The sequence below is a fragment of the Giraffa tippelskirchi genome, chromosome 8, assembly GCF_054371585.1.
Source record: "Giraffa tippelskirchi isolate mGirTip1 chromosome 8, T2T-mGirTip1v1.2.pri, whole genome shotgun sequence".
Classification (NCBI taxonomy): domain Eukaryota; kingdom Metazoa; phylum Chordata; class Mammalia; order Artiodactyla; family Giraffidae; genus Giraffa; species Giraffa tippelskirchi.
In genome coordinates, this window is record NC_137282.1 from 11,883,760 (window position 1) to 11,911,130 (window position 27,371).

General features: G+C 47.4%; 1 protein-coding gene across 3 annotated transcripts in view; it reads left to right on the plus strand.

The window, feature by feature from the left end:
- Positions 1-22,580: 22,580 nt before the first annotated feature.
- RAB11FIP1 (RAB11 family interacting protein 1) overlaps positions 22,581-27,371 on the plus strand; it is a 31,407-nt gene continuing 26,616 nt past the window's right edge. For 2 of the 3 annotated variants that reach the window (XM_081524169.1, XM_081524172.1), the window contains exon 1: positions 22,581-23,034. In XM_081524169.1, the coding sequence (XP_081380295.1) occupies positions 22,658-23,034 (377 nt within the window). In that variant the 5' untranslated portion in view covers positions 22,581-22,657. The remainder of the gene's footprint in view (positions 23,035-27,371) is intronic. The other variant, XM_081524170.1, reaches the window with a different exon arrangement.

Here is a 27,371-nt window from a genome sequence, read left to right on the forward strand (position 1 = left end):
TTGCCACCCTATGGACTATGGCCACTAAAGTGACTATTGGGAGTCTGTTAATACATAGAACTCTGCAAACCCCCAGCAGGTATGACACTGCTGATGCTCTTACGACACCCTCCACCCCAGCTGGGGAAAAACAACTCACATGGTAAAAATGGAGCTAATCATAAAAGGTGACATGTAAATAAGTAAGTCTCAGGGAAAGGTTAACCCAGCAGGACTTAAGTGCCCAAACTTCATATATTCTAAGGGACTTCAGGAATGGCCCTTGACCAGTGGCTGAGAAATGAAGCCTGAGCTCTTAGAGTTTCCTGCCTGACAAGAGTGGCTTTGTGTGATGAAGCCCTTGGGTCATTCTGTGCCAGTTGGGTGTCTGGGGCTGGAGACTGAGGAGTTAAGGTCAGTTATACAGGCCCTGCACACCCGCGTGATTGAGCCCCCTGTAAAAACTTGGGATACCAAAGTCTTGGTGTGCCTCACTGGCAACACCTCACACATACTGTCACATGTTGGTCCTGGGAGAATTGAGCACTGTCTGTGCAATTGAGACAGGACAGCCGGACAGGAAACGGGAAGCTTCTGCCTGGTATCTCCTGGGTTCCATCCTATCTGCCTTTTTCCTTTGCTAACTTCAGTCTGCATCCTTTCACTGTAATACAGTTACAGTTGTAACTGTGAGTGTAACAGCACCAGGATTTAGGCAAGTCCATTTTTAGCTTCTTCGAATTCCCTGAAGATTGTTCTCACAGGGAGTGCAGACAAGTGAACAGCCTCGTGGGGTTGGGCTTAAGATCCCCAAACCTATTTGTAAAGGCTGGTGGGCTCTTGCCTGGAAAATAAATAGTTCCTTTTCCCTAAATTGTAATTCTTGTGAGAGGAAGCAGAGATTCTGTCTAGGGGTCTCTTAAGGGAGCAGGATTGCAAGCTCATGGAGCAAGTGGGGCCATCTCCTTTGGTTTCCTGGTGCTTAAAGATGAATTTATCTTGAGTCGGTGTTTATCCACGGATGAAGATTATTCTCTCAGGTCTTCTGAAGATTCCTATGTCCCAGGTTCTAAGGGCTTCTAATCTGAATGCCAGAAGATCTCTAGAAAAACCCTTAGTGCCTGTGGGTTGCATTTTTAACCATCCTCAAAGCATAAAGATAGAACTTATTCATCCAGGCTCTCCCTAACCTCCTGAGCCTAATAAAATAATCCTAGTGACTTTCAGGTTGTATATCGATATATATTTATATTAAAAACAGTTTGGAAGGATATGCTTCTAAGGCATCTCTGACTGATGGGATTACAAATAATATTCAAATTTGTGTATTTTAACTTTTATATGAAAAACTACTTTAAAAAATATATATGAGGTGAGTCTTGGTGATTGGATTTGCATGGCTTTCGGAGAAATAAACTTTAAAATAAAATATTAAAATAATAATAATTATTATTTTTGGCTGGTCCGCCTGGCTTTCGGGACCTCAGTTTCCCCTACCAGGGATTGAACCTGGGCCATACCAGTGAAAGTCTGGAATCCTAACCACTAGCCCACCAGTGCGTAGAGTATGGGCATGCATGCTTGGTCGTGTCCGACTCTTTGCAACCCCATGGACTGTAGCCCGTCAGGCTCCTCTGTCCATAGGATTTCCCAGACAAGAATACTGGAATGGGTTGCCATTTCCTACTCCAGGGGATCTTCCCATCCCAGGGATCGAACCTGTGTCTCCTGCATCTCCTGCATTGGTAGTCAGATTCTTTACCACTGAGCCACCTGGGAAGCCCTACTAGCCCACCAGGGAACTCCCTAAAATAAGTTATTTTAAACTTTTACTTTAAAAGTTTTATTAACAAAGATTACATAGAGCATTACTAATGAAAGTTCGTGAAATCTTAAGAGCCAAAAATAAGGATATAGTGAAGCAATCATACAACTTAGTGTAATATTATGCATTCATTAAAATGATCGTTATTAATACCAGGTAGTATACTTCCATGCAACCAGGGACATACTTATATAATAAGTAATAAGAATACAAAATTCCATGCATATAAGCCAGGAGTAATATGGAAGACTGAAAATAATGATTTGTTAGGAATAGTAGGAGGTGAGCAATTTTTCCATTTGGATTTCTTCATACTGGGGTGGTGATAACATGAGAAGAAATATTTTTTCACTTTTTATTCTTGGTAGCCAGTCTTTCTTTGAAACGCAGTGTAGGACACTGGAGACGTGGGAGCTTGGGTTGAGTAAACTGTCAGTGAATGCATCTGGTTCTTCCAAGGAGTCCGAACTGTAGCAATGACCTTTACCATCATAGCTGATGGTTGTGGAATGCTACCTGGAGCTGCACTGTTTAAGCACTTTGGGTCCATCTTCTCACTTAATCCTCATAACATTTCAAGCAGGTGAGTTAATACTATCATCATCCTTGTTTGCAGTGTCGGTGAGTACCAGTAACCTGTCCAGGTTGGGTCACACAGCTGACAAGAGCTGCAGACCAGGCTCGGTGCCTTGACCCCTGCTTCGGGGTGCTGCCTTCCCCCATGCAGGCTGCTTCCATCACCCCTTCATTCTTGCCCCCCAACCCCCAGGAGGTAATAAGGACCCAGAGCAGAGCCCAGAGGGAGACCCCTAGGGCCTAGAGGAGCCTCCAGGGTTTGCTTGCCAGGAGCCAACGGTACCAGCTGTGCCTTGCGGAGAATTAAGAGCTACAGAACTACTTGCCCCCCAAGTCCCCACCTTCTCCTCCCCTGCCTGCCCCGCTCAGCAGATACAGTCCTCTAAGCTGAGGGCTGATCAGGACAAGGAGATGAAGGAACAGGTAGGAGGGAGGGAGGGGTCCATAGGCTTTCTTAGGACTGGAAAACCTTGCTGGAGAAGGTCCACCAACTACTCTAGGGTAGTGGGTTGGGACTTCTCTGACTGCCCAGTGGTTAGGGCTCCAGGTTCCCAATGCAGCAGGCACGGGTTTGATCCTTGGTGGGGGAACTAAGATCCCACATGCTGCGCTGCGCATAAAATGAGCAGTCTGTGGCTGGCGAGACTGCAGGGAGGCCAGGTTTCAGGCTCCGGCTCTGGCGATTCTGCGCTGACCCTGCGGTTCCGCTTTCCCTGGTGCCAGGCAGGTTCCTCCCGGGGAACCCACTGGACCAGGCATCTTCAATTGTCTGATGTGTGAGTGTAGGGGAGCAGGGCGCCAGGGAGGAAGTATTCCACTGTGCGCTCATCTTTTCTTCCTACATTGCCGTCGGGGTGGGGGTGGGGGTCTTGGTCTTCAAGCGTATCCACTTCTGTCGGTGTAACTCCAAGGTTATCCCCGCAAGGGTGCGCAGGGATTCCAGAAGATTCCAAAGGATCCGGGGACGAATGTCCCCCAGTCTCTACTCACGCTTGCGGGCGCCGAGTCCAGCAGTTTGTGATTGTGTGCCCTGAGCTTTCCCAGCATTTCTGGGGCTGCCTTCTCCCTCTTTCCATCGGCTGTAGGTCCCAGCAAGACCTTCCACTGAAAGAAAACCTGCGAGGTTGTTCCCGATTTTCACTGGTTGGCAAGTGGCTGCAAATGTACCAGGAGAAGCCCGACCAGGGCGCTTCTGCTGGGAAACCCAGTTCTCCGTAGGTAGAGATGGCCCCAGGCTCACCCCCAAATACCGGGTGGCTGTGTGTGTGTTGGAGGGAGGCAGGGTTGGGAGGACACCCATCTTGGGCTGAGGAAAGTCGAGGATGGGGTTCTGTGATGGGGCAAGCGAGGAGGCTCCAGGACAGAGAGGACCCTGGAAGAACTGGAAGGTACCCCGGGGCAGAGCATCCGACAGCGGGTGGCGGGTTACCGGGCCAACCACCCGCCGGCGGGTTGAAGGGAGCCGAGGGCTGGGAGAAAGGCGTTTTCTACTGAAGAACAGGTCTGGGACCCTGTTCGAAGGCTGGCGCTCCCGTCCCCGGACGAGGCTGGAGGGCCGATCAGCGGTGGTATGAGGAGTAGGGGCCCTGGTGGAGGACGGGCTCGGGACTGCTCCTGAGCGCCCCCAGCAGGCTTCGCCTTGGATCGCGGTTCCCCTCCTGCCTGGGCACCAGGGTCTTCCCGGGCAGCCTACTCCTCTCCCCGTGGACGTGTTAACAGGGACCCTCATCCCATCCCGTGATTTGAGATCTAAGCACCATTCTCTCGCTTTCTCACCACTGTGGCTTTCTCAGCCACACCAGTCTTTTTCCAGTTCCTCCAGTATAAACAAGCCTTCCTTTCTCAGGGTGTTGGCACAGTCTCTCCTGCTTTCCCTGCTTTTTGCAAGGTCTGTTCTTTCTCATCGTACGGACTCCAGCTCTCAGCTTAAATGTTGCCCCCTCTGCCCAACCAACCCTCCTCCCCCTCCTCCTCCCTCAACACACACAAGGGTTTTTATGTAACCAGCCTATAAAGTATGGGCTTCCTTGGTGTCTCAGATGGTAAAGATCAGCCTGCAATGCTGGAGACCAGGGTTCCATCCCTGGTTCAAGAAGATCCCCTGAAGAAGGGAATGTCAACCCACTCCAGTATTCTTGCCTGGAGAATCCCATGGACAGAGGAGCCTGGCGGGCTACAATCTATGGGGTAGCAAAGAGTTGGACAGGATGGAGCGGCTAACACACACAACCTACAAAGTAAGGTCTCCCCTCCTCCACAAACACCTCATTTCCTTTCCTTCTTGCTGCCTTTATACTTCTTGCTGCAGTTTGTATTTATTTTGCTTTATTCTCTGACTTTGCCAATTTAACGTAAAATATTTGTGCTGTCAAGCCTGTGACTGGCACGTAAGATTATCTGCAGTATTTGTGATAGCATTTTTATTAACTAATGGCCTCCTTGTTCCTTAGAACATTAGAACCAGAAGATGGCCCCTGGGATGGGACAGTTCTGCAGAAACCTGTGCTGTATGCAGCAGCTCCAATCTACTGGGGTATCGGATTGGTACCTAAATGTGGCCTTCATTTGCTGAATCCTCCCTTAGAGACAAAGTCAGCTACCTCTGAGGGGCAGGATTCCTGGGCCCTCGCACAGGGATTCATAGCATCAATTAAAAAAAAAAAAAATGTGGGGACTTCCCTGGTGGTCCAGTGGCTAAAACTCTACACTGCCAAAGCAGGGGGCCTGGTTCGATCTCTAATCACAGAACCAGGTCCCACTTGCAGCAAAAAAGACCCAGCGCAGCGAAATAAATAAATAAACAATATTTTAAAAATCTGAAGATCATATTTTTTTTCAGAATCAAGAAGAACTTGAGCCATGAGATAGGGAATAGAGGTTAGATCTAGGAGGAGAATGATATTAAAAATGATAGCAGAGTCAAGGTGTAAAGAGTTCTAGAGTTTGGTTGCACAAGAATGTGAATGTCCTTAACACTACTGGACTCACTTGCTGGTGCTCAGTCGTGCCCGCTTCTTTGTGACCCCATGGACTGTAGCCCTCCAGGCTCCTTTGTCCATGGAATTTTCCAGGCAAGAATACTGGAGTGGGCTGCCATTTCCTCCTCCAGGGAATCTTCCTGATCCAGGGATTGAACTGGAGTGTACTGCATCTCCTGCAGAAGGATTGGCAGAAGGATTCTTTACCACTACTCCACTCGGGAAGCCCCTAGGACTACTGGACTGTACAACTTAAAACATGTATTTTATACTGTATAGCACAGGGAACTCTTCTCCATATTCTGTAATGGCCTATATGGGAAAAGAATATAAAAACTAGTGGATATACGTAGATGTACAGCTGATTCATATTCCTGTAAAGAAACTAACACAGCATTGTAAATCAACTATACTCCAATAATTTTTTTTTTAAATGTAAACTTTGTATTATGTGTGTTTTACCACTGCTGAAAAAAAAAAGTTACTGGGCAACAGCACATCTTCCATGAGAACTTTCAGGCGGTCTACCCTACCAGTCCCTTGGCTGCTAACCACCCCTTCCTACCAGGAAGTGCAGAAGTTCAATGACAGAATTTGGGTTTAGGACCTGTCTTATCAACAGTACGTTGGGTATCACTGATGTGGTTGGTGTGGGGATAGGGTAAGCATTCAGTTCAGTTCAGCCGTGTCCAACTCTTTGCAACCCCACAGACTGCAGCACTCCAGGCTTCCCTGTCCATTGCCAACCCCCCGGAGTTTACTCAAACTCATGTCCATTGAGTTGGTGATGCCATCCAAACATCTCATCCTTTGTCCTCCCCTTCTCCTCCTGCCCTCAATCTTTCCCAGCATCAGGGTCTTTTCAAATGAGTCGGTTTTTCGCATCAGATGGCCAAAGTATTGGAGTTTCAGCTTCAGCATCAGTCCTTCCAATGAGTGTTCAGGACTGATTTCCTTTAGGATGGACTGGTTGGATCTCCTTGCAGTCCAAGGGATTCTCAAGAGTCTTCTCCAACACCAGTTGAGGTGAGCATCAAGCCTTGGGAAATGGGTGGGTTTTGATGGAGGGGGCGTTGGAGTGGAGTAGGCAGGGGACACGGAGCCATCTCCATGGCCTCCCCAGTTGTCCTGCTCAATCTTTGCTTCTCCCGAGAGGCTCATGGGTGCAGTGGGAAGGAAGCTCATTCCTCTCTAAATGGGACTCTTCCAGGCTCACACACATCGGCTCGCTCCTGTTTCACGACTTTTGAGACAGTAGGTGGTGCTGTTTAGCGAACTTAGAAACCAAGAAGAAGAACCCTGAATTCTCAACTTGAGAAGTGGGGCAGCTGTAGCCTGCAACACTTTCCTTCCATTGGCCAGGCAGAGGAGGGTGGGGGAGACGGGAACCTCCTTCCTCCTCAACCTCTAAACAACTCCTTAGCTGCCCCAGGGAAGGGGAGGGCTGGAACTGCTCTCAGGTGTCCTTCCCACGTGTGTTGGCATCCCTGATGTCTCTGGAATGCGGTTCAGGTGAAGTCCTGGGTGGTGGCCACCTGCAGCTTGTCCGGGAGGGGTCAGGAAATTCGGAGGCGTTTTCACACCACCCTCCACCCACCAGGCTGACTCATTCGCCATCCAGCTTGGAGGTGGCCTCAATGACTTTGCCTGCTTCCCCTGGTCCTAGGAGTCTCCCTTTTCGCGGAAAGCTCAAACGGCTCTGAGGCATCTTTGATGCCACAGTAAAACAGCAAACACCTGAAAGCCATCTCCTTAAGCTTATTTTTTTAAATTATTTATTTACTTTTGGTTGCACTGGGTCTTTGTTGCTGCGTGCAGGCTTTCTCTATTGCATTGAGCGGGGGCTACTCTTTAGACTGTGGTGCGTGGTCTTCGCATTGTGATGGCTTCTCTTGTTGCAGAGCACAGGCTCTATCTAGGGTGCTGGGACTCGGTAGTTGTGGCTCAGTGGCTTAGTTGTCCCCTCCGTTGGCAGGCGGATTCTTAACCAATGGACCACCAGGGAAGTCCCTCCTTAAACGTATTTTTAATTTTTAGCCTTCGGTCCAGTGATTACCGGTTCCGGAAAGCCTGTGCAGGGACTGGTCGGTGAACTTGGCTGTGCTCTCCCCATGGGTTAGGGCACCAGGTTAGGTAGGAGGTCTCCTTCTGTCCTGGGAATCCGGATTTGATTGTTTCACTGGCCTTTGTCCCCAACAATGACAGGATTCTGGGGAATGAAAACAACACTGGTTTGACAGCTTCAGCAAGTTTTTAAAAGCCCAGAGCCCAGCGTGACTTTGGGGCTCGAAGGGCTGTTGCTCACTCTTAGCACAGTTTCATGCCCCTACCCATGTTTTTCCTCTGCTTCGCCTTTCCCTAGTACTGATCTAATTTATGTGCTTTAACTTCATTATGTGGTTTTTTAAGCAGCCTTAAGTCCTTTTTGAAACAGGACAGGGTAAATAAATAGACAGAAAAACAGGGCTCTGAAAGGTTAGATGCTCTGATATCGGCTGAACTTTGTGCTAATATAAGAAAATGACTCCATCCCTCAGCTACCATAACATCCAGAATCTTCCATAGCTGACGACAGAGAGAAGATCTGCTTATGGGAAAAAGTGACAAAACAGCACAGCCTTGACTTGGACCTCCACCTTGGCATTTCTGGGGCTTCCCACAGCATCTTTCTAAGGTTGCTGCTGTTACCACCAAGCCTTAAGGTGGGTGGGGGCCAGGGATGCTGTGTCCCTTTAACTGTTTTGCTGCGGTGGACTTGTGACCTTTCCCTTAAAACTCCCTTAAAACTCTACAGCTCTAAACCCAGAAGATCAGAACATTCGAAATGACTTCTAAAGAGATAAGCAAAATGGAGGCAGAAAATAACAGGGAACTAGGTCATCCAAGTGACAGTTTAGGAATTTTTATTTCATTTTCCATTAGTGGGGTCCCTCTTTCCTAGTCTTTAGCCTACCTTAAGACGGTGCTACCATCTTAGGATATACGCACACATCTCTTCCAAATCTAGAGAGCTGGCGAGCAAGGCCTAGACAGAAAGAGGGAATGTCCTTATCTGCCAGCCCTTTCCTAGTTTCATTTTCTATCTGTGCATCTGCCTCTCTTGACACTTGGAGTGACGGCTTTCGGGGCTGTTCCTGTCAAACAATGCACTGCATGATGACTTCAACTTTCACACCAAAGTCGATCAGGGCAGTGGTCATTTTCTTAATACTAGTTACAAACAATAACCTCAGATATGCAGGTGACACCACCCTTATGGCAGAAAGCGGAGAAGAACTTAAGAGCCTCTTGATGAAAGTGAAAGAAGTGAGTGAAAAAGTTGGCTTAAAATTCAACATTCAGAAAACTAAGATCATGGCATCTGGTCCCATCACTTCATGGCAAATAAATAGATGGGGAAACAATGGAAACTGAGAAACTTTATATTTTTGGGCTCCAAAATCACTGCAGATGGTGACTACAGCCATGAAGTTAAAAGGCGCTTGCTCCTTGGAAGAAAAGCTATGACCAACCTGGACAGCATATTAAAAAAGCAGAGACATTCAGTTCAGTTCAGTCGCTCAGTCATGTCTGACTCTTTGTGACCCCTTGGACTGCAAGGAGATCCAACCAGTCCATCCTAAATGAAATTAGTCCTGAATATTCATTGGAAGGACTGATGTTGAAGCTGAAACTCCAATACTTTGGCCAACTGTTGTGAAGAACTGACTCATTGGAAAAGACCCTCATGCTGGGGAAGATTGAAGACAGGAGGAGAAGGGGATGACAGAGGATGAGATGGTTGGATGGCATCACCAACTCAATGGACATGAGTTTGAGTAAACTCCGGGAGTTGGTGATGGACAGGGAGGCCTGGCATGCTGCAGTCCACGGGGTTGCAAAGAGTTGGACACGACTGAGCGACTGAACTGAACTGAACTGAACAAACCTGTGCTATTCTCAAACTGTAAGACCACCTATCCCCTTCCTCCATTTCCTTCATTTCCTGGAATCACTTTCAAGCCAGATGATGCTTCACAGCCTCCAGCACCAGCCATGGCTTTCAGTTTTAACTCACAATTTTCCCCTCCAGTCTTAAAAGATGAATGTAACCATATAAAATACTCAGAAGTAGTTCCCTGCCTTCAGTGAGGTATTTCAACCAAAGACCTGTGGTCAGAGACATCTCAATGTTGAAAAGTCATTTTTACCATACAACTGGATTTCAAAAAATTTTTGAGACTAACATCATAGAGGGGCTTCCCAGGTAGCTCTAGTGGTAAAGAACCTGCCTACCAGTGCAGGAGACATAAGAGACGACGGTTTGACCCATGGGTCTGGGAAGATCCCCTGGAGCGGGGTATGGCAGCCCACTCTTGTATTCTTGCCTGGAGAATCCCATAGACAGAGGAATCTGGGGGGCTGCAGTCTATGGGGTTGTAGGAGTCGGACATGACTGAGTGACTGAGCACGTATGCACTCAAGATCGTAGAGATCTTTGGATGCCATCCTTGCAGAATATTGAGGCTGGAAACAATTAGAGGGCCTGCTGAAGTTTCCAGAGCTAAAGCGTCTACACTAAGATTGATGGCTATTGATTCACAGACCACTCCTTTTCTCACCTCACTGTCCATATTGGTTTCTTTAACGTCTAAACAGAAGTGTAACTGTGCCTGGAATTTTCTTTACAGAAGTAGATGATATATATACACAAACACTTAATACATACATATATATACACACATGCAAGATAATAGAATTAGAAATTAACGTATTCAAGGAATGACTCTGTGTTATGTACACAGTTTCAGCTGTTTGGCTCAGGTGTCTTAAGATGTGCACAGAAGCAAATCCGGACCACTAGCAGATGGAATGAATGAATGTGTCTGAGGGAGAAGAAAACTAAATGCAGAATTAGGAAAAACAATGAAATTTAGATGTGGTCCTACCCTTTATTTATCTTTTCTTTGGCCACCCTCCAAGGCTTGTGGGATCTTTGTTTCCCAACTGGGGATCAAACCCTGGCCCCTGGCAGTGAGAGCGCAGAGTCCTAACCATTGGACCGTCAGGGAATTCTTGGTCCTATCCTTTACAAGTTCATGAAGTTCATGAAGTTAAATAATTCTAACATAAAGCAGATTTTGATGAACATTGTTACTGCTGACAAAGCGGTTCAGGTCCCCTGGATGTGAAAAAAACAATAGCAACACAAACAGGGAAAGTTATCAGTAAATACAAACAAGTATAAGCATGTAGTGGGTGTGTTGTTACATGTGTAGAGATATGCAGTAGCTGACCATTCATATATATGTCATTTTTTCACTGTATTCCAAGTATCCAATAGGCAAGGATGGTGTCATCTGAGATGAATTCTTGTGTCACTTTCAGCTTTTATATATATTATATATATATAGATATATACTGCAAACAAATGGAGTTTATTCCAGTGATGTAAGGCTTGATCAATATTTGAAAATTCATTGAAGATAATCCATCATATTAACAGAGTAAAAAAAATCACATTGTATTAATTGTATCAATTGTTACGTATTTCAGGTAGAATTTCAAGGAGATATAGAGGGTTCATGACAGTGTTTGTGTGCGTGTGTGGGCACTCGGTTGCTCAGTGGTGTCCCACTCTTTGTGACTCCATGGACTGTAGTCCACCAGGCTCCTCTGTCCATGGAATTTTCCAGGGAAGATTACTGGAGTGGATTGCCATTTCCCCCTCCAGCCGTTTCCTCCTCCAGGGGATCTTCCAGACCCAGGGATGGATCCCAAGTCTCCTGCAGCTTCTGCATTGCAGGCAGATTCTTTACTGCTGAGCCACTGGAGAAACCCTATGACAATGTTTACAGAGAGCAAAGGGTTCGAAGAGTTATAAAGGGCCTGTGCCGCGCTTAGTTGCTCAGTCGTGTCTGACTCTGCGACCCCATGAACTGCAACCTGCCAGGCTCCTCTGTCCATGGGGATTCTCCAGGCCAGAATACTGGAGTGTGTAGCCTTTCCCTTCTCCAGGGGGTCTTCCCAACCCAGGGATCGAATCCAGGTCTCCTACATTGCAGGTGGATTCTTCACCATCTGAGCCACTAGGGAAGCCCAGTATAAAGGGCTTGCTGCTGCTGCTGCTGCTAAGTTGCTTCAGTCGTGTCCGACTCTGTGCGACCCCGTAGATGGCAGCCCACCAGGTTCCCCCGTCCCTGGGATTCTCCAGGCAAGAACACTGGAGTGGGTTGCCATTTCCTTCTCCAATGCATGAAAGTGAAAAGTGAAAGTGAAGTCACTCGGTTGTGTCCGACTCTTAGCGACCCCATGGACTGCAGCCTACCAGGCTTCTCCGTCCATGGGATGTTCCAGGCAAGGGTACTGGAGTGGGGGTGCCATCGCCTTTTCCAATAAATGGCTTAGGGGAGGGGAAATCAATTATATGGTGCTGTCACCAAAATGTGGTCTCAGGGTAAAGATGAAGCCAACTTTCACCCTTTCTGTGAAAAAGCCAGGCTTATAAAAATTTTAAAGTCAGTTTTCCCACAGTAGCCTCATAAGGAACCCTTGGTTTTATTCTATTAACATCTGATGAAAGAAATGGATTTCCAGTCCACACCTTTCCTCTATCCATCAGTCTGTTTACCATCCTCTTGGATGTCTCAAAGGTACCCCAAACTCAACATGTCCAAAATGGAAACTGGCCCCTCTTCCAGTGTTCCCTAGCTCAGTAATGGCATCATCGCCCACACAGTTATGCAAGCCAGCAGCCTGGAGCCAGATTATAATCTCCTGGAGGGCGGGGACCTGGGCCTGTCTTATCTTCTGCTGTATTTTCAAGACTTACAACAGTGCATGGAACAGAGTGGGTTTTAATTACTGCCTGCAGTCTCTAGAATGCATTCACTTCCCTCCTCCACCATTGCTACTCAATCCACGTCCCATAACTTGTCACTGGCCCTGTTGCAGTAGCCTCCTAACTCACCTCCCTTGACCTCTGTCTTCCACTCTAGCCAGTGATCTTTTCAAAACACAAATCTGATCCTAAGACAAGTGTTCTTGCCATGGCCTCTGAGGCCGAGCACTCTTCCAGCCTCCTTGCACGCTATGATTGCCCTTGTTCTTTAGATCCAATCAATTAGCCCCTTTTTACAATGCCTCCCATCACTGCTCTCTCCTGCAAAGTGCCTTTGCACATATTGCTTTCTCTGCTCAGACCATTCTTCATCCACTTAACTTCTATGCATCTTCTGGATGTTACTCTCAGAGAAGCTTACAGTATTAAGTCCTATAGATCCTGAGGAGACTGTATTTGATGGACAAGTGCTAGTCAAAACATCTTGAAAAATGCTGACAAGAGATATCTCGTAGAACTTATTGTGATTTCATTTTAACGTTTGTGTGTAAATTATTTTCTGCATAAAGTTTTTTCAACTTGTAAATTTTTGTTTGTCTTCCTACATGAGACCGAAGATCTAATCAAGGACCATCAATGCTGTAACCATTTCTCCCTTTCTTTATGAAATTTTGGAAAGTATCATCAAATATGTTTCCCTCTATTTTTTTTTTCTATTAGACATAAATTCTCAGAAGAATTTACTCTTACTCTGTTTTGGGATTAACATTTATAAAGATCATTCCCAGTACAATATGAACGTTTAACGATGCGTAATTAAAATATCTCATGATGGTAGACTGTGAGGTCCTCCTTCCTTTATGTTTATTTATTTATTTATTTATGTCTGTGCTGGGTCTTTGTTGCTGCATGCGGGCTTTTCTCTGGTTGCAGAAAGTAGGAGGTACTCTTAGTTGCATGGGCTTAGTTGCTTCCTGGCATGTTGCTCCGTGGCATGTGGGATCGTCCTGGACCAGGGATCGAACCTGTGTTTCCTGCATTGGCAGGTGGATTGTTTACCACTGAGCCACCAGAGAAGCTCTCTCCTCATTTTATAAATGCTCTATAGGATGGTTTAAGTGTAGTTCAGCCTGTTCATTATTTGGAAGATTCAGTATTGTAAACATGTCAAATTTCCCCAAAATTAATCTATCAATGCAATGCAATTTCAATAAAAATTTTTTTCAAAGAATTGAAACATGGATTCCATAATGTATATGACAATGTGAAGGGCCAAGAATAACCAAGAAATCTAAACAAAGGAGGACAAAGCTGAAGAGTTTATGTGGCTAGATACCTAGATATCTATACATCTAGATGTATTAAAAAAGCTATGATAATTAAGACAGTGTGGCATTGGTTCAAGAGTAGACTAGTAATGCCCTCCAAGTCCATCCATGTTGCTGCAAATGGCATTATGCTAAGTGAAATAGGTCAGACAGAGACAAGCACCATAAGATATCATTTATATATGGAATCTAAAAATTTCAACAAATTAGTCAATAAAACAAAACAGAAGCAGACTCATAGTAAACTAGTACTTACTAGTCGGGAGAGGGAGGCACAGACGGGCAATATAAAGGTAGAGGATTAAAAAAAGGGTTATCACGGGGTTATATGAAATCATGTGTGTGAAACTTAAAAATTATAAAGCACTATAGAATTTAAATAATCTTTCATTCAATAAAATAAATAAATATATAAAAATACCTCCTCCCCACAATAGACTAACAGACCAATGGAAAATTGACCTCTATCTGATATGATCTGGTATGGAAAATTTTGTGCTTCAGGGAAAACTGCATTTTCCGTAGCATCTCCACTGGGTTATCTGATTTTGATTTTATGGTGGCTGTTTTAGAACTCTGCAACTTATAGGGAATTCTTTGGTGGTCTAGTGGTTAAGACTAGACAATTCCTCTGCAGGGGGACTGGCTTGATCCTTGGCTGGGGAACTTAAGATCCTGCGTGCGTGCTGTGTTGCTCGGCCAAGTAAAAACCCTCTTCAAACAAACAGAACCTCTGCAACTTGTAGATTACTGATAGAAATACAAAACTCATGAAAATGAATTCTGTCTGGTGGAGGGACACAGCCTCAATCTTCAAAAAACTGGTTTTGCTTCAGTTTTGCACATTTATTAAAGTATTCCTGATGTGTACACGTGTCTATTCTTCATTCACCTTGGAACAGGTTGAAATACCTTGCCACTTTTCCTTCTTAATACATTAAGTAAACCTTTAACATTTGTTCATTTGTACATCTGTATGAGTCATTTTTTATTTTGAAAAATTATGTTTACAATAAAGTTAATCTCAGATGGACTGCTAACTTAAAAGTGAAAGTAAAGCAATAAAGCTTCTAGAGGACTATAAAGGAGCTGATATTTCTGACTCTGAGGCAGCAAAGATTTCTTAAATAAGATACAAAAGCACCAACTATAAAAGATTGATAACGCAGATTTCATTAAATGTAAGAATCTCTTTTCACCCAAAAACACCACTAAGAGAGTGAAAAGGGAAATCATTGAGTGGGAGGGAATATTTGCATTAGATTTTTTTTTTACAAAGGTACAATATACACATATATATATTTTACAAATCAGTAAGACAGACAACTGAAAAGAAAAATGGACAAAAGAAATAAACAGGCAGGGCTTCCTTGGTGGCTCAGTGGTAAAGTATCTGCCTGCCAATGCAGGAGATGTGGGTTCGATTCCTGATCTGGGAAGAGATCCCACGTGCCACAGAGTAACTAAGCTCATATGCCACAACTATTGAGGCTCTTCCCTAGAGCCTGGGAGCCACAACTACTGAGCCCGCATTCTAGAGTCCCTGCTCCGCAACAAGAGAAGCCACTACAACGAGAAGCCAGCACACCGCCATGAGAGAGTAGCCCCCCTTGCTGCAACTAGAGAAAAGCCCAAGCAGCAACTAAGACCCAGCGCAGCCAAAAATAAATGAAATTTAAGAAATTTACATATACATATATAAAGAAATGAACAGGCATATCACAAAAGACCATATCCAAATGGCCAATAAACAAGCTCACAACTCCCTTAGTCATCAGGAAAGTACAAATCAAAAACCACTGCACACCCACCAGAAAGACAAAATAGGAAAGACTGACAGTACGAAGGTTGACAGAGATGCGGAGAAACTGGGTCTCTCAGACCCTGTGGCTGGGAGTATAAATTGGTGTCACTATTTTGGAACATGATTTGGCAATCTCTCTTAGTGCTAAACATACATCCACCCTATGACCCAGCAATTCCATTCTTAGGCGTGTGTGTATGTTTATGCATATGTACCAAAAGACATATGAGAATGTTCAGCGAATTTATTCCTACTAGAGGAGGTGACTCAGTGGTAAAGAATCCACCTGCCAATGCAGGAGATGCAGGTTTGATGCCTGGGTTGGGAAGATCCCCTGGAGAAGGAAATGACAGCTCGCTCCAGTACTCTTGCCTGGAGAATCCCAGGGACGGAAGAGCCTGGTGGGCTATAGCCCATAGGGTTACATAGTGCTGGACATGACTTAGCGACTAAGCAACAACAGCAACAAAGCCTGTATTAGTTTCCAGCGGCTGCACACTTGGTGGCTTAAAGCACTAGTAATTTATTCTCTGGCTGTCAGTTCTGGAAGCCAGAAGTTCAACTGTAGAACGAAAAACTGTGGTATAGTCACACTGTGGAATACTACAAAACAATAAAGATGAACACATGACAGCTATACGGATACCGTTGGTGAATTTGCTAAACATAATACTGACTGAAAGAAGCCAGGCCCCAAATAAATACCTAATGTATGACTCATTTATGTCATGTTCAAAAAATAACAAGACTGATCTGTGGGACAGAAGTCTGGGTAATGCTTACGTTTGGAAAGGAGGACATCAAGCGACTGGGGGTGAGCCAAGAGAACATTCCGCAGGGGCTGACCCTGTTCTGTGTCTTGATCTGGGTGGTGAAAATTCACCAGGCTGGACACTTTTTTTGTATGTTTCTCCATATAACATTTACAGTACATTTCCCTCTTCACAGTACATTTCCCTCTTCTTTCCTTGATTATAGCTTGGTTGTAATGTTATAATAAAGTTTATTTTAAAAAATCTGTTCCTGGGACTTACCTGGCGGTCCAGTAGTTAAGACTTCACTTCCAATGCAGGGGGCTCAGGTTCAATCCCTGGGTGAGGAATTAAGATCCCACATGCCATAAGGTGTGGCTAAAATAAAATAAAATAAATCTGTTCTTGCCTGGATGGGAGAGGAAGAATGCACTCAGGTATATGTATGGCTGAGTCTCTTCACCGTTCCCCTGAAACTATCACAACATTTTTTGCTAATTGGCTATAACCCAATACAAAATAAAAAGTTAAAAAAAAATAGAAAACAAGCAAGCAAAAAAAAAATCTGTTCCTATGTTATATAAACATCTTTCTTTCATTTCCTGAATATTGTTGTTGAAAGTTGCTCAGTTGTGTCTAACTCTTTGCAACCCCATGGACTGGCCATGGAATTCTGCAGGCCAGAATACTGGAGTGGGTAGCCTTTCCTTTCTCCAGGGGAATCTTCCCCACCCAGGAATCGAACTGGGGTCTCCTGCATTGCAAGCAAATTCTTTACCAGTTGAGATATCAGGGAAGCCCTTCCTGAATATATTAGATTTCAATACATATGTACATTAAAATTATGAATGATTATGACAATATTTTCATGCTCATTATGGATTTAGGTAGTACCCACTCTCAGGAATGTCTGTTTAAGGGACATGTGTATGTATTTTTGGTCCAAAAGGTTTTGAAGAAAACTTGAATTGGAGGACCTGATCGTGCCGTGAAACTGGCTCTTTTGTAATTGGTTTCCCCAGCTGTTCTCTAAGAGTTTAGTGTCACTACGCTTCCTGGCTAAAGGCATCCCCCAAACCTGGAGCGTGGATAGTTGGGGTAGGAATGCTACTTCAGAGTGAAAGATTCAGGCTTAGGAGTGGTGTTATGCATCTTAGGATGGGTAAGGAATAGGATTTCCCAAAGAGGAACAGAGCTTCATATGAGATATGATGGAGGCTAGGAAGCAGAGGGCTTTTAAGGAGAGAAACTCATTGGAACCTGGTGCTGTACTCAGAGGGAAGCCCTGGAAATAAGCTAGAGGGAATTCCCTGGCGATCCAGTAGTAAGACTCCACATTTCCCCTGCAGGGGGCATGGGTTCAATCCCTGGTTGGGAACCAAGATCCCGCACGCCTTCGTGTGGCCAGAAAAGGCAGGAGGAAAAGCTTGGTGCAGAAAGTGGGAGGCGGAGGGCTGCACATTTCTTGTAGCCTTTCAGAGGCGGGGTCTGGGGCCTTTTCTGAAGGGACCTGAAGAGTTGGAAAGGCTATACATTTGCTTTATCGGGGGTGAGGCAAGCTTTGTTAAACAAAGTAATACTGTCGTGGAGATTGGAGGGAAATGGTACTTTGGCCATGGTTTCAACCTCCTCCCAGCCCCCTGGGCGCAGGAAAAAGAGCCTGAGTGTGGTGCTCACTGAATCCAGGAAGGAAGTGGAGTTGCTTGCTCCTCTGAAGGAAACTCTGTCCACCGAGTGGGCAGGAGAAGCCAGAGGGCTGTTTGGGCAGTGCCCAGTGCATGAGTCATGTGTGTGGACGGCTGTCACCACACCCCAGAGACTGAAGCGAAGGAGAAAGACTCACAGCCCTGTCAGCCCCGGTCTGGTCCTCTGTTGGGGGCAAGCACCTTGCCGCATCCGGGGTCCCCAGGACGACTTCTGAGGTCGTGCTCCTGCTGCTGAGGGATGCCAAGGGGCCAGGGGTGGGGGGTGAGGGGGAGGCCGAAGTTAACAGGGCAGGGATGACTTTGGTTCCCAGGCCCGGCCTCCCGCCTGGCCCGGACCTGCAGGAATGTCTTACAAAAAGGGAGAGCTTTCCAGCCGAGCCGAAGAGCAGATCCGTGCTGGAGACCCATTGCAAAGCCTGGCGCTGCCCAGGGAGAGGCCCCGGGCCTCTCTGCTCTGCTGCTCTGGGAACACGGGCAGCTGACCCGGCCAGTCCAACCTGCCAGGCACCCTGTCGGTTGAACCGCCTTCCGCTCCCCATCAGAGCGCGCCTGGCAGGGTGGGGTGAGAGGGGAGAGCAGTCAACCCTCCCCCTCACCTGAGGTGGGCGTGGGAGGTGTTTACAAACACTCGGGGAATCTAGTGAGCCGGCCAGGGGTCAGCGGGCCCTGGTGACTGGGGGGCACAGGCCTGGGGCCGGCCTTGTTCTTGTCGCTGGGGCTCTCGCCTCCACACCTGGACTCTGGGTCTATAAAGCTGGAGGAAGACAGCCTCTTGGACTCCGGGTGGCCTTGACTGACAATGTGCTCTGTCTGGAGGAGGGGAGTAAGTGACCCCGAGGCGTGTGGAGGGCAGGAAGCCAGCTCCCAAGCACACCCTGGGCTGGACCTCTTGACGTCTCTCCTCTGACGGGTTTCCAACTCCAGCCTCCTGTAAGGCCCCCTCCTCTGAGTTAACCCCTGCCCGTGTCCAGCGTCTAGAGAGAAGGATCTGGGTGGGGGTTTTAGGGGTGGCGAGGCTGCCCTCTTCTCCCCCAGCCTCCCGCTTCTGTTTAACCACAGAGACTATTTGTGTCTGACAGAAACCCAAACACATGAGGTCACCAGGTTTCTCCTCCCCTCCCCCACCCCTCTCTCTGTCCTCCAGTCCTTTCCCTGAAGGGAAGCGATGCTTCAGAGTCCTACTCAGCCTGTGGGGCTGTCCTGCTGGGTCCTTCCTGGTTCTGTCTCCTGTAGGGGTGGCACTAGCCACGTGAGGGTGGGGGAGGAGGGGAGGCCGGAGATGAAAAACTTGACTCCCAGGGTCAGTTTTGATGTCAAATCTTTGTCCAGCTGTGATGTAGTGGAGCAGGGGTTAGGCAGGGCAACCAGAGGGGAGTGTGGTATGAGTTATTTAATCAGTACAACCGGCTTCCCAGGTAGCTCAGTGGTAAAGAACCCATCTGCCAATGCAGGAGACTGGGGTTCGATCCCTGAGTCGGGAAGATCTCCTGAGGCGGAAATGGCAACCCACTCCAGTAGTCTTGCCTGGAAAATCCCATGGACAGAGGAGCCCCGCGGGCTACAGTCCATGGGGTTGCAGAGTCAGACACGTCTGTGTGACTGAGCACGCGCCCACAACTTAGAATCGTCACCATAGATGGATCAGGGGTGGGTGGAATAGAGCCAGAGGCAGGCAGTCCCCAGGTGAAACTGAAGGCAGGTGTCTGGCTGTGACCTGCTCTGCTGTTGGCTGCTGGGCTGCTTCTGCTCGTAACTGCCTTATGGGCTGATCACACCACTGCTCAAAGTCCCCTGGAGGCCGGCTCACCTGGTCCGGCACTCTGTGCACACTCCTTAGCCTGGTGTCCACGGTCTGCACGATCTGGGCTGGTCTACCAGGGCTGTCTTATCTGCCCCACCCACCCCCAGTGTGCTCCTAAAGTATCCCACAGTCCAGCCCCAGTGGGGTACCCTGGGCCCCACACTTTTGCTTTGGCTGTCTGTTCTCTCCTGAAAAGCCCTTCCTCCACACTCCCTTCTCTGCCTGTCAAATCTGCCATCTCCTTTAGGGCCCAGCTCAATGTCACTTCCTTCATAAAAATCCACTGACTATATACATGTTAACTATTATATATAGAATGGATAAACAACAAGGTCCTGCTGTGTAGCATGAGGAACTATGTTCAATATTCTATGATAAACCATAACAGAAAGAACATTTTAAAAAGAATGTGTGTATAACTGAATTACTTCCCTGTACGATAGAAATTAACACAACATTGTAAAAAACTACAATTAAAAAAAATGCACTAGCTTAGAGAAATCACGATCTTCTCAAAATACTCTGAGCATTTTATGGATACAGGACTCCCTTTACAGCATTTATCAGGGTGTGCCGAGGGACTACATTCAAAGCACTTTATGCTCTCAGTCTGTAGCACCCAGCACATGCTGGGCGCCAAGTCAGCTCTCAATAAATCTTTAAAGTAATGAATGGAGCCATGAGGTTGAATGAGGTTAGCAGATTGTCAAACAGGGGAAATGGCACTAAAACAACCGAGTTCTGCTAGGTTTTCCTGCCTCTTAGATGGCTGGTACCTCCTATCCTTTCCCCTTCCGATCACCGTTAAACATTTACAATGTACTAAATAGACCTTTCCCACCCTGTAGCACCTCTCAGGAGGAAAACTGAGACAAAATGTCTGTCTTCTAATTTCTCTCTTTCTTTCTTTCTTTTTTTTTTTTTTAATATTTATTTATTTGGCTGCACCGGGTCTTAGTTGCAGCAAGCAGGATCTTTGATCTTTAGTTGTGGCTTGCGGGATCTAGTTTCCTGACCAAGGATCGAACCTGGGCCACCAGCATTTGGAGCGAGAGCCTTAGCCCCTGGACCACCAGGGAAGTCCCCGTCTTCTAATTTCTTACATGGTAAAAAGCAAGCACAACATGGTTGACTGGCATAACTTGCCAGCTCTTCAATTCTGTAGCACTTCCTGAGTACCTACTGTGTGTCCAGGTTTCTGCTGGAGGAGACAAGTCACCACCTGGTCCTGCCCTGAAGAGGACTGTTGGAAGCCAAAGCTGGGAGAAATCTGAGTGAAGCCTTGCAGTGGATAGGATGTGGGTTGGCCAGAGAGAGGTGGGCTGGGCAGCCACGGGCCAGCCTAGTGAGTAAATGCCGGAAGTGGGAAGTTTATCTGGGCTACAGTTTGTTCAGGAGATAGAGGAGAGGGAATCAGGGTGGGGCCCAGATAGGAATGCCTCGGAATCTCTGTTAAGTCTGAGGTTAATGCAGTTGATGGGGAGGTAACGTTGCAGAATTCCCAGCAGGCAATGTGCAGTGTGGCTCAAGGGGAAGGGAGCCTACAGACCAGATGGGAAACTAACAGCACCCCAAGATCCGGGTTCTGAGGATCTAGGAGAAGCAAGGGATGCAGCAGACACACTGGATGGGAGTCAGGACCCCTGGGCTCTAGTCCTGGTTCTGTTGTAGGGCCTTGAACAAATCACTTCCCTGCTTCTCTGGGCCCTTCCTTAACTCTAAAATCTAAAAACCTTCCGTGACCTCTGCAATCTGATGCTCAATAGATACTTGAGTCCCCAGGATATCGGAAATGAAGGGAATCGCCAATCTAAAGGAAACTGCGAACCAGGAAGTGCCTGACGGAGAGCCCAGAGTTAAAGAGCGAGGAGAGACTGCAGAGGGTCCAGCGAGGAGAAATGGGCAACTGCGGGGGTGGGGGTGGGGGGAGGGCCTCTGCTCCTCAGGAGGTCCGTTTGGCAATCCCATTTCCAGTTCCTCTTTTAGTCCCCTTCCCTGACTTAGCCTCTCAGTCTCACCTTATTTGGTGAGGGTGGGGCAAAGTAGAAGGCTCCCAAGCCATCTCAGGTGCCCCCTGCTTGTACCTTCGCCTTTTCAGGCCCTCAGAATATCCTCATCAATTGCCACCCACCTGGCACCTTCCCCAAAATGACTTTCGTCCAGAGTAACGGCCCCAGCGGCCAAAGTAGGAAGAGCAACGAATTTGGGATTGCCTTCGCAGTCACTCGTATTGTTTTTTGTTGTTTACTCGCAAAGTCGTGTCCGACTCTTTTGCGACCCCTTGGAGTGTAGCCCACCAGTCTCCTCTGTCTATAGGATTTCCCAGGCAGGAATACCGGAGTGGGTTGCCATTTCCTTCTCCAGGGGATCTTCCCCACCCAGGGATCGAACCTGCGTCTCCTGCATTGCACGAGGACATTTTACCACTCATCCTCATAGCTATCATTTATTGAGAGCTCACCCTGTGCCAGGTAACATGACTTTTTTTTTTTTTTACAGCAATTCTCTGAGGTGATTGCACTCTCTTTTTACAGATAAAGAAACTGAGACCCAAGGCAATTAAGGAATCTGTACAAAGCCAAACACCTGCCAGAGAGCAAGGCCAGACTGGAAATGAGGTCTGACTCCCCTAATCGCTGCACCGGCCAGATCCGGTTGGGCTGGGCGACCTTTGGCCGTTGAGGACACCTTCCACTTCTTGGCATCACCTCTTGGCATCACCGACTGCATGGACATGAGTTTGAGCACGCTCCGGGAGTTGGTGATGGACAGGGAAGCTCGGGGTGCTGCAGTCCATGGGGTCGCAGAGTCCGACACGACTGAGCGAGTGAACTGAACAGAACTGATCACCTCCTCTTAGGGTGGAAGTCTCCAAGCCCCGCCCCCGCCCGCGCGGCCCAAACCGGGCCCTAAGGGGCGGAGTCGGCCAGGTCCTGCAGGTGGGGCGGTGGGCGGGGCCTGCCGGGGGGGCACCGAGGGGGCGTGGCCGGAAGCCTTAAAGAGGCCGCGGCGACTGGGGCGGGCGGTAGAGGCCGCCGGTCGCGGCGATCACCTCCTTCCTTTTCGGTCGGGTCGCAGCACCGCCACCATGTCCCTGGCAGCCTCGGCGGGCCGGGGCCCCGGGGCCGTGTGGTCCCCGACGCACGTGCAGGTGACGGTACTACAGGCGCGGGGCTTGAGGGCCAAGGGCCCCGGGGGCACTAGCGACGCGTACGCGGTGATCCAGGTAGGCAAGGAGAAGTACGCCACCTCGGTGTCGGAGCGCAGCCCGGGCGCGCCCGCGTGGCGCGAGGAGGCCACCTTCGAGCTGCCGCCGCTGCTGTCTGCCGAGGCCGCGCCCGCCGCCGCCGTCACCCTGCAGCTCACCGTGCTGCACCGCGCGCTGCTCGGCCTCGACAAGTTCCTGGGCCGCGCCGAGGTGGACCTGCGGAGGCTGCACCAGGATCAGGGCAGCCGGAGGACCCAGTGAGTGTGCGGGCGGGTGGCGAGCGCGGGGAGACGGGCGGTGCCGGCACGAAGCCTGGCCGGAGCGCCGAGACCCTTGCAGAGTGTGTCTCCCCAAGGGGACGGCCGGGGCCAGGCCTTTGCAGAGGTGACACCCCCACCCCCGCACCCGCTCAGCCGGTTCTAGGATTCTCGCCTAGCTTCTCCTTGGGCTGTCCCGCCCCGGCTCTCCCAGTAGGTGCGTTCCGGTACCTGGAGTTTTTTTTTTTTTTTTTTGAATCTGCGAGACGGCGCTCAGCGCCTGGCATTTAGTAATCACTTCATGAATTTTTGATGAATTGAAACTATGTGTGGGCTGACGAATTCCTCTTATTAGCTGAGTAGCTGTGTATATTTGATGTACGCTTTAGCTTACGTGGAAAGTCTCCTGGGTATCTCATGGTACTGGACACCTAGCTGTGAATGGCTGGGCCGGGGCGCTGGGAAAACCAACTGGAGCAGTTAGATCCACTGACACCAAAGCCCTAGAGGCTCGTCCAGGGGCCGAGCTGGGGGCGTTACTGTGCGGGATGGGTGTGGGTGGGGGGTGGGGAAAAGGGAACGCGGGCTGCCCAGCGAGGGCTATCCCCTACCCCCACCTCACCACCGCCTTGGGGGTCCATCGGGAGAATTTGCCCCTCCCTCCTTCCTCTCCTCCTCTAGGAATGCTAGAACAGTTTGGTCTTAACTTTCAGACCGAAATACACTAACCGTGTTTGCCCTCGGCCCCAAATTAGTAAGGATTTCCCAGTGATGGCTGGAACCAGGGCCTGCCGTTGGCCAGGCTGAACTGAAAAGTAGGCCTTGTTTCGCTCTGGAGTTTGCGAAGTTCTCTCTGGTCCTACTGAGTAGGGGGATTGGGGGGGGGCAGGATGGCTGCCCACCTGTAGCTCCCCTCCCTCCTTAAGATGTTTGTGTTAGGGTATCACACTCCTGCAGGGAAAGCAAAGCAAACCCCTGTGCATTCTGAAGTGTTACTGGTTTGTTTTCTCTCAGTCTTTGGAATGGAACATTTGATTATGCTCATCTGGTATACCCAGAACTAGCCTCCCTTAGGGCTTCCCTGCTGGTTCAGCAGTAAAGAATTTGCATGCCAATGCAGGAGATGCAGGTTCCATCCCTGGGTGGGGAAGATCCCCTAGAGAAGGAAATGGCAACCCACTCCAGTATTCTTGTCCAGAAATCCCATGGACAGAGGAGCCTGGCGGGCTACAGTTCGTGAGGTCCCACAAGAGTTGGACACAACTGAGCGCATACACACACGGCCTCGCTTAGCTTAATTGGTTACTTTCTTGGACCTTAAATATGCTAGTCATGTTATCACCTAACTCCTGTGGTTTATGAAGCACTCTGATTCACGCTGTATGTTTTAGATATAAACAGTATTTTAACTTTCCCTTGGGAAGAAAGCAGGAAGAGCCAGAGGATTTGATGTTACCAGACTCTCTTTTCTGTAGGTTCTTGCAAGTGTTATAACTGCTTCCTTTATCCAGCCAAGGATGAACAGGCATTTCTGAGCTTGAATCAGATAAAAAGGGAGAGCCTAGAGGTGAGGATGGATGGGGTATCTTTGTGGCATCAGCTTACAAGCTGTAAGGTGAGCAGCAGCATCTTTGCTGACCAGGGGCTGAAGCAGTCCTAATTTTCTGCTTGATTAAATGACATTTGAGGCCTTGGATTTACTGTCCTTTGTCTTGTTCCATCCCAAGATGTGTGAATATCATGTCTGTCTCTACCATCTGTTTCTTCTTATTCCCTTGAAAGGTAGATCGGATCTCCCTGCCAGAGATGGGGATTCCAGATCCCTGGGTCTGGTGCCCACTCTGGCCCTGACTCATTGTTGGGCTTCAGGCTGCTCTGTCTCTAAACACCCAAGTTTCCCCATGTACAGATGGAGCTTGTGGCCAGAGTTAATTGATATTTATAAGATGTTTCTGGGTTCCTGGATTAATGGAGCCCCATGTATAGATTCAAAAGGTCCTGTTACTGCTTTTGGAGGAATGAAAACCTCAAGTTCCCTATTTCAGGAAGGGTTCAGTCTCTGCACCTTCATTTTTCTCATCCTCTCCAATGTTATTCTAAACCTTGGTGATTACTCCTGTCCCTATTATATGAGCTTGTGACCACTTAGTCACAATATCAGCTTGTAGGAAAACCGTGCTTGTTGATTTTTTAATAACTGCAAAGGAAGCCTTCTTCACTCCTCCAGCAGTAGGTGGAATTGCAAGCTTTCCATCTGTCACTTCCTGGGACTTCCCAAGATGCTGGGGGAACTCAGTTAAACCAGGCCTGTCTGATGTCCTGGTACATCACTTGGGTGCTCAATATAGCTGTGATTTGGAGCATGAGATATACGCTGTTAGGTGGAAGTTTAACAGAAAGAAACTGGTTGGGCTAGGAGGATCATTTGAACTGGTTATTAATGGTTTGACTCCACCTTAGACATTAAAACCAAAACCAAAAAAAGCTCACATCTTGGCCTATGGTTTTATGCGTGTGTGTGTGTGTGAGTGTGTGTATGTGTGCATGTATATTAATCTTTACAGAAAACAGTTGTGGTCCAGAAGTTAAAACTCAAGGTGTTAAGAGCTAACTGTGCTGATATTTTCATTTGGTCTCTTAACAAGACCACAGATATCACATATTTGGAATCAAGAGAATATGCTTTTTGTAATGACTCAGATTTTGCCAACCTCAGATTAGGGTGATGTTCAGTTCAGTTCAGTCGCTCAGTTGTGTCCAACTCTTTGCGACCCCGTGGACTGAGCCTGCCAGGCCTCCCTGTCCATCACCAACTCCCGGAGCTTACTCAAACTCATGTCCACAGAGTCGGTGGTGCCATCCAACCATCTTATCCTCTGTCATCCCCTTCTCCTCCCGCCTTTAATCTTTCCCAGCATCAGAATCTTTTCCAGTGAGTCAGTTCTTTGCATCAGGTGGCCAAAGTATTGGAGTTTCAGCTTTAGCATCAGTCCTTCCAGTGAATATTCGGGACTGATTTCCTTTAGGATGAACTGGTTGGATCTCCTTGCAGTCCAAGGGACTCTCAAGAGTCTTCTCCAATACCACAGATCAAAAACATCAATTCTTTGGCGCTCAGCTTTCTTTATAGTCCAACTCTCACATCCATACATGACTACTGGAAAAACCATAGCTTTGACTGGACAGACCTTAGTTGGCAAAGTAATGTCTCTGCTTTTTTAATATGCTGTCTAGGTTGGTCATAGCTTTTCTTCTAAGGAGCAAATGTCTTTTAATTTCATGGCTGCAGTGTGATGATACATATCTTTAAAACACTAAACAGAGATGGACATATAGATAGGATCCATTTAATAGGGAAGAGTATATGGCCCCTTTAGGTAAGAAGAAATTGAAATGAATTGATTTAGCACTGATATTAATGCAATTGTCTCTCATATCCAAGGATGATTGGTTCCATCTCCCCACCCCAATACCACAATCTGCGGATGCTGAAGCCCCTTGTATAAAATGGCTTCATATTTGTGTATAACCTTTGTACATCTTCCTGTATACTTTAAATCATCTCTACATTACTTATAATACCTAATATGATATATATGCCATGTTGTTGTTCAGTGGCTCAGTTGTGTCTAACTCTTTACAAACCCATGGACTACAGCATGCCAGGCTTCTTGTAAGTAGTTGTAAATACCATGGAAATGCTGTATAAATAGTTGCTAGTGCATGAGTCCAAGTTTTGCTTTTTGGAGTTTTATGGAGTTTTTTTTTTTTTCTTGAATATTTTTGAGATATTTATATTTTGGTTGAATCTGAGGACCTGTGGATACAGAGGGCAGGCTCATCCATACTTCTCTGTGGTCTCAGCTGAGCTTTGGTTAAATGGGAATCAGTTAAGTCCCGTGATCATGAAACAGACATGAATCTGAGAGGCAGAGTAAGGTGACCAACATGTGGGCTTCTTTGCTGTCTGGTCTTGAGTAGCTTGGGGTCCTAGATTGGACAAAAAAAACAAACTCAAAACCAAACGTCTTTTTAGAATACCAGCAGCAATAAAAATGGGGCAGTAATCTCTTAAAGACAGATTAAAATAAATATTCAGGCTGGTGACTGGAAGGCCACTGAGTAACCAGATAGGAGGAAATTTGATACCACAATAGCCTTTCAGAGATGGAGAGAGAGTGAATGATGGAGGGTCATTTTCCCATCTTTCTTGAGGATTCAAGAGAGAATTTGGTTGCATATGAAAGGATTTGGATACTGATAAAGGTTAGACATTCTGAAGAACTGTAAGTGTAGTAAGATGGTGTAATATGTTGCCAAAGGAAATTCAGGTGATT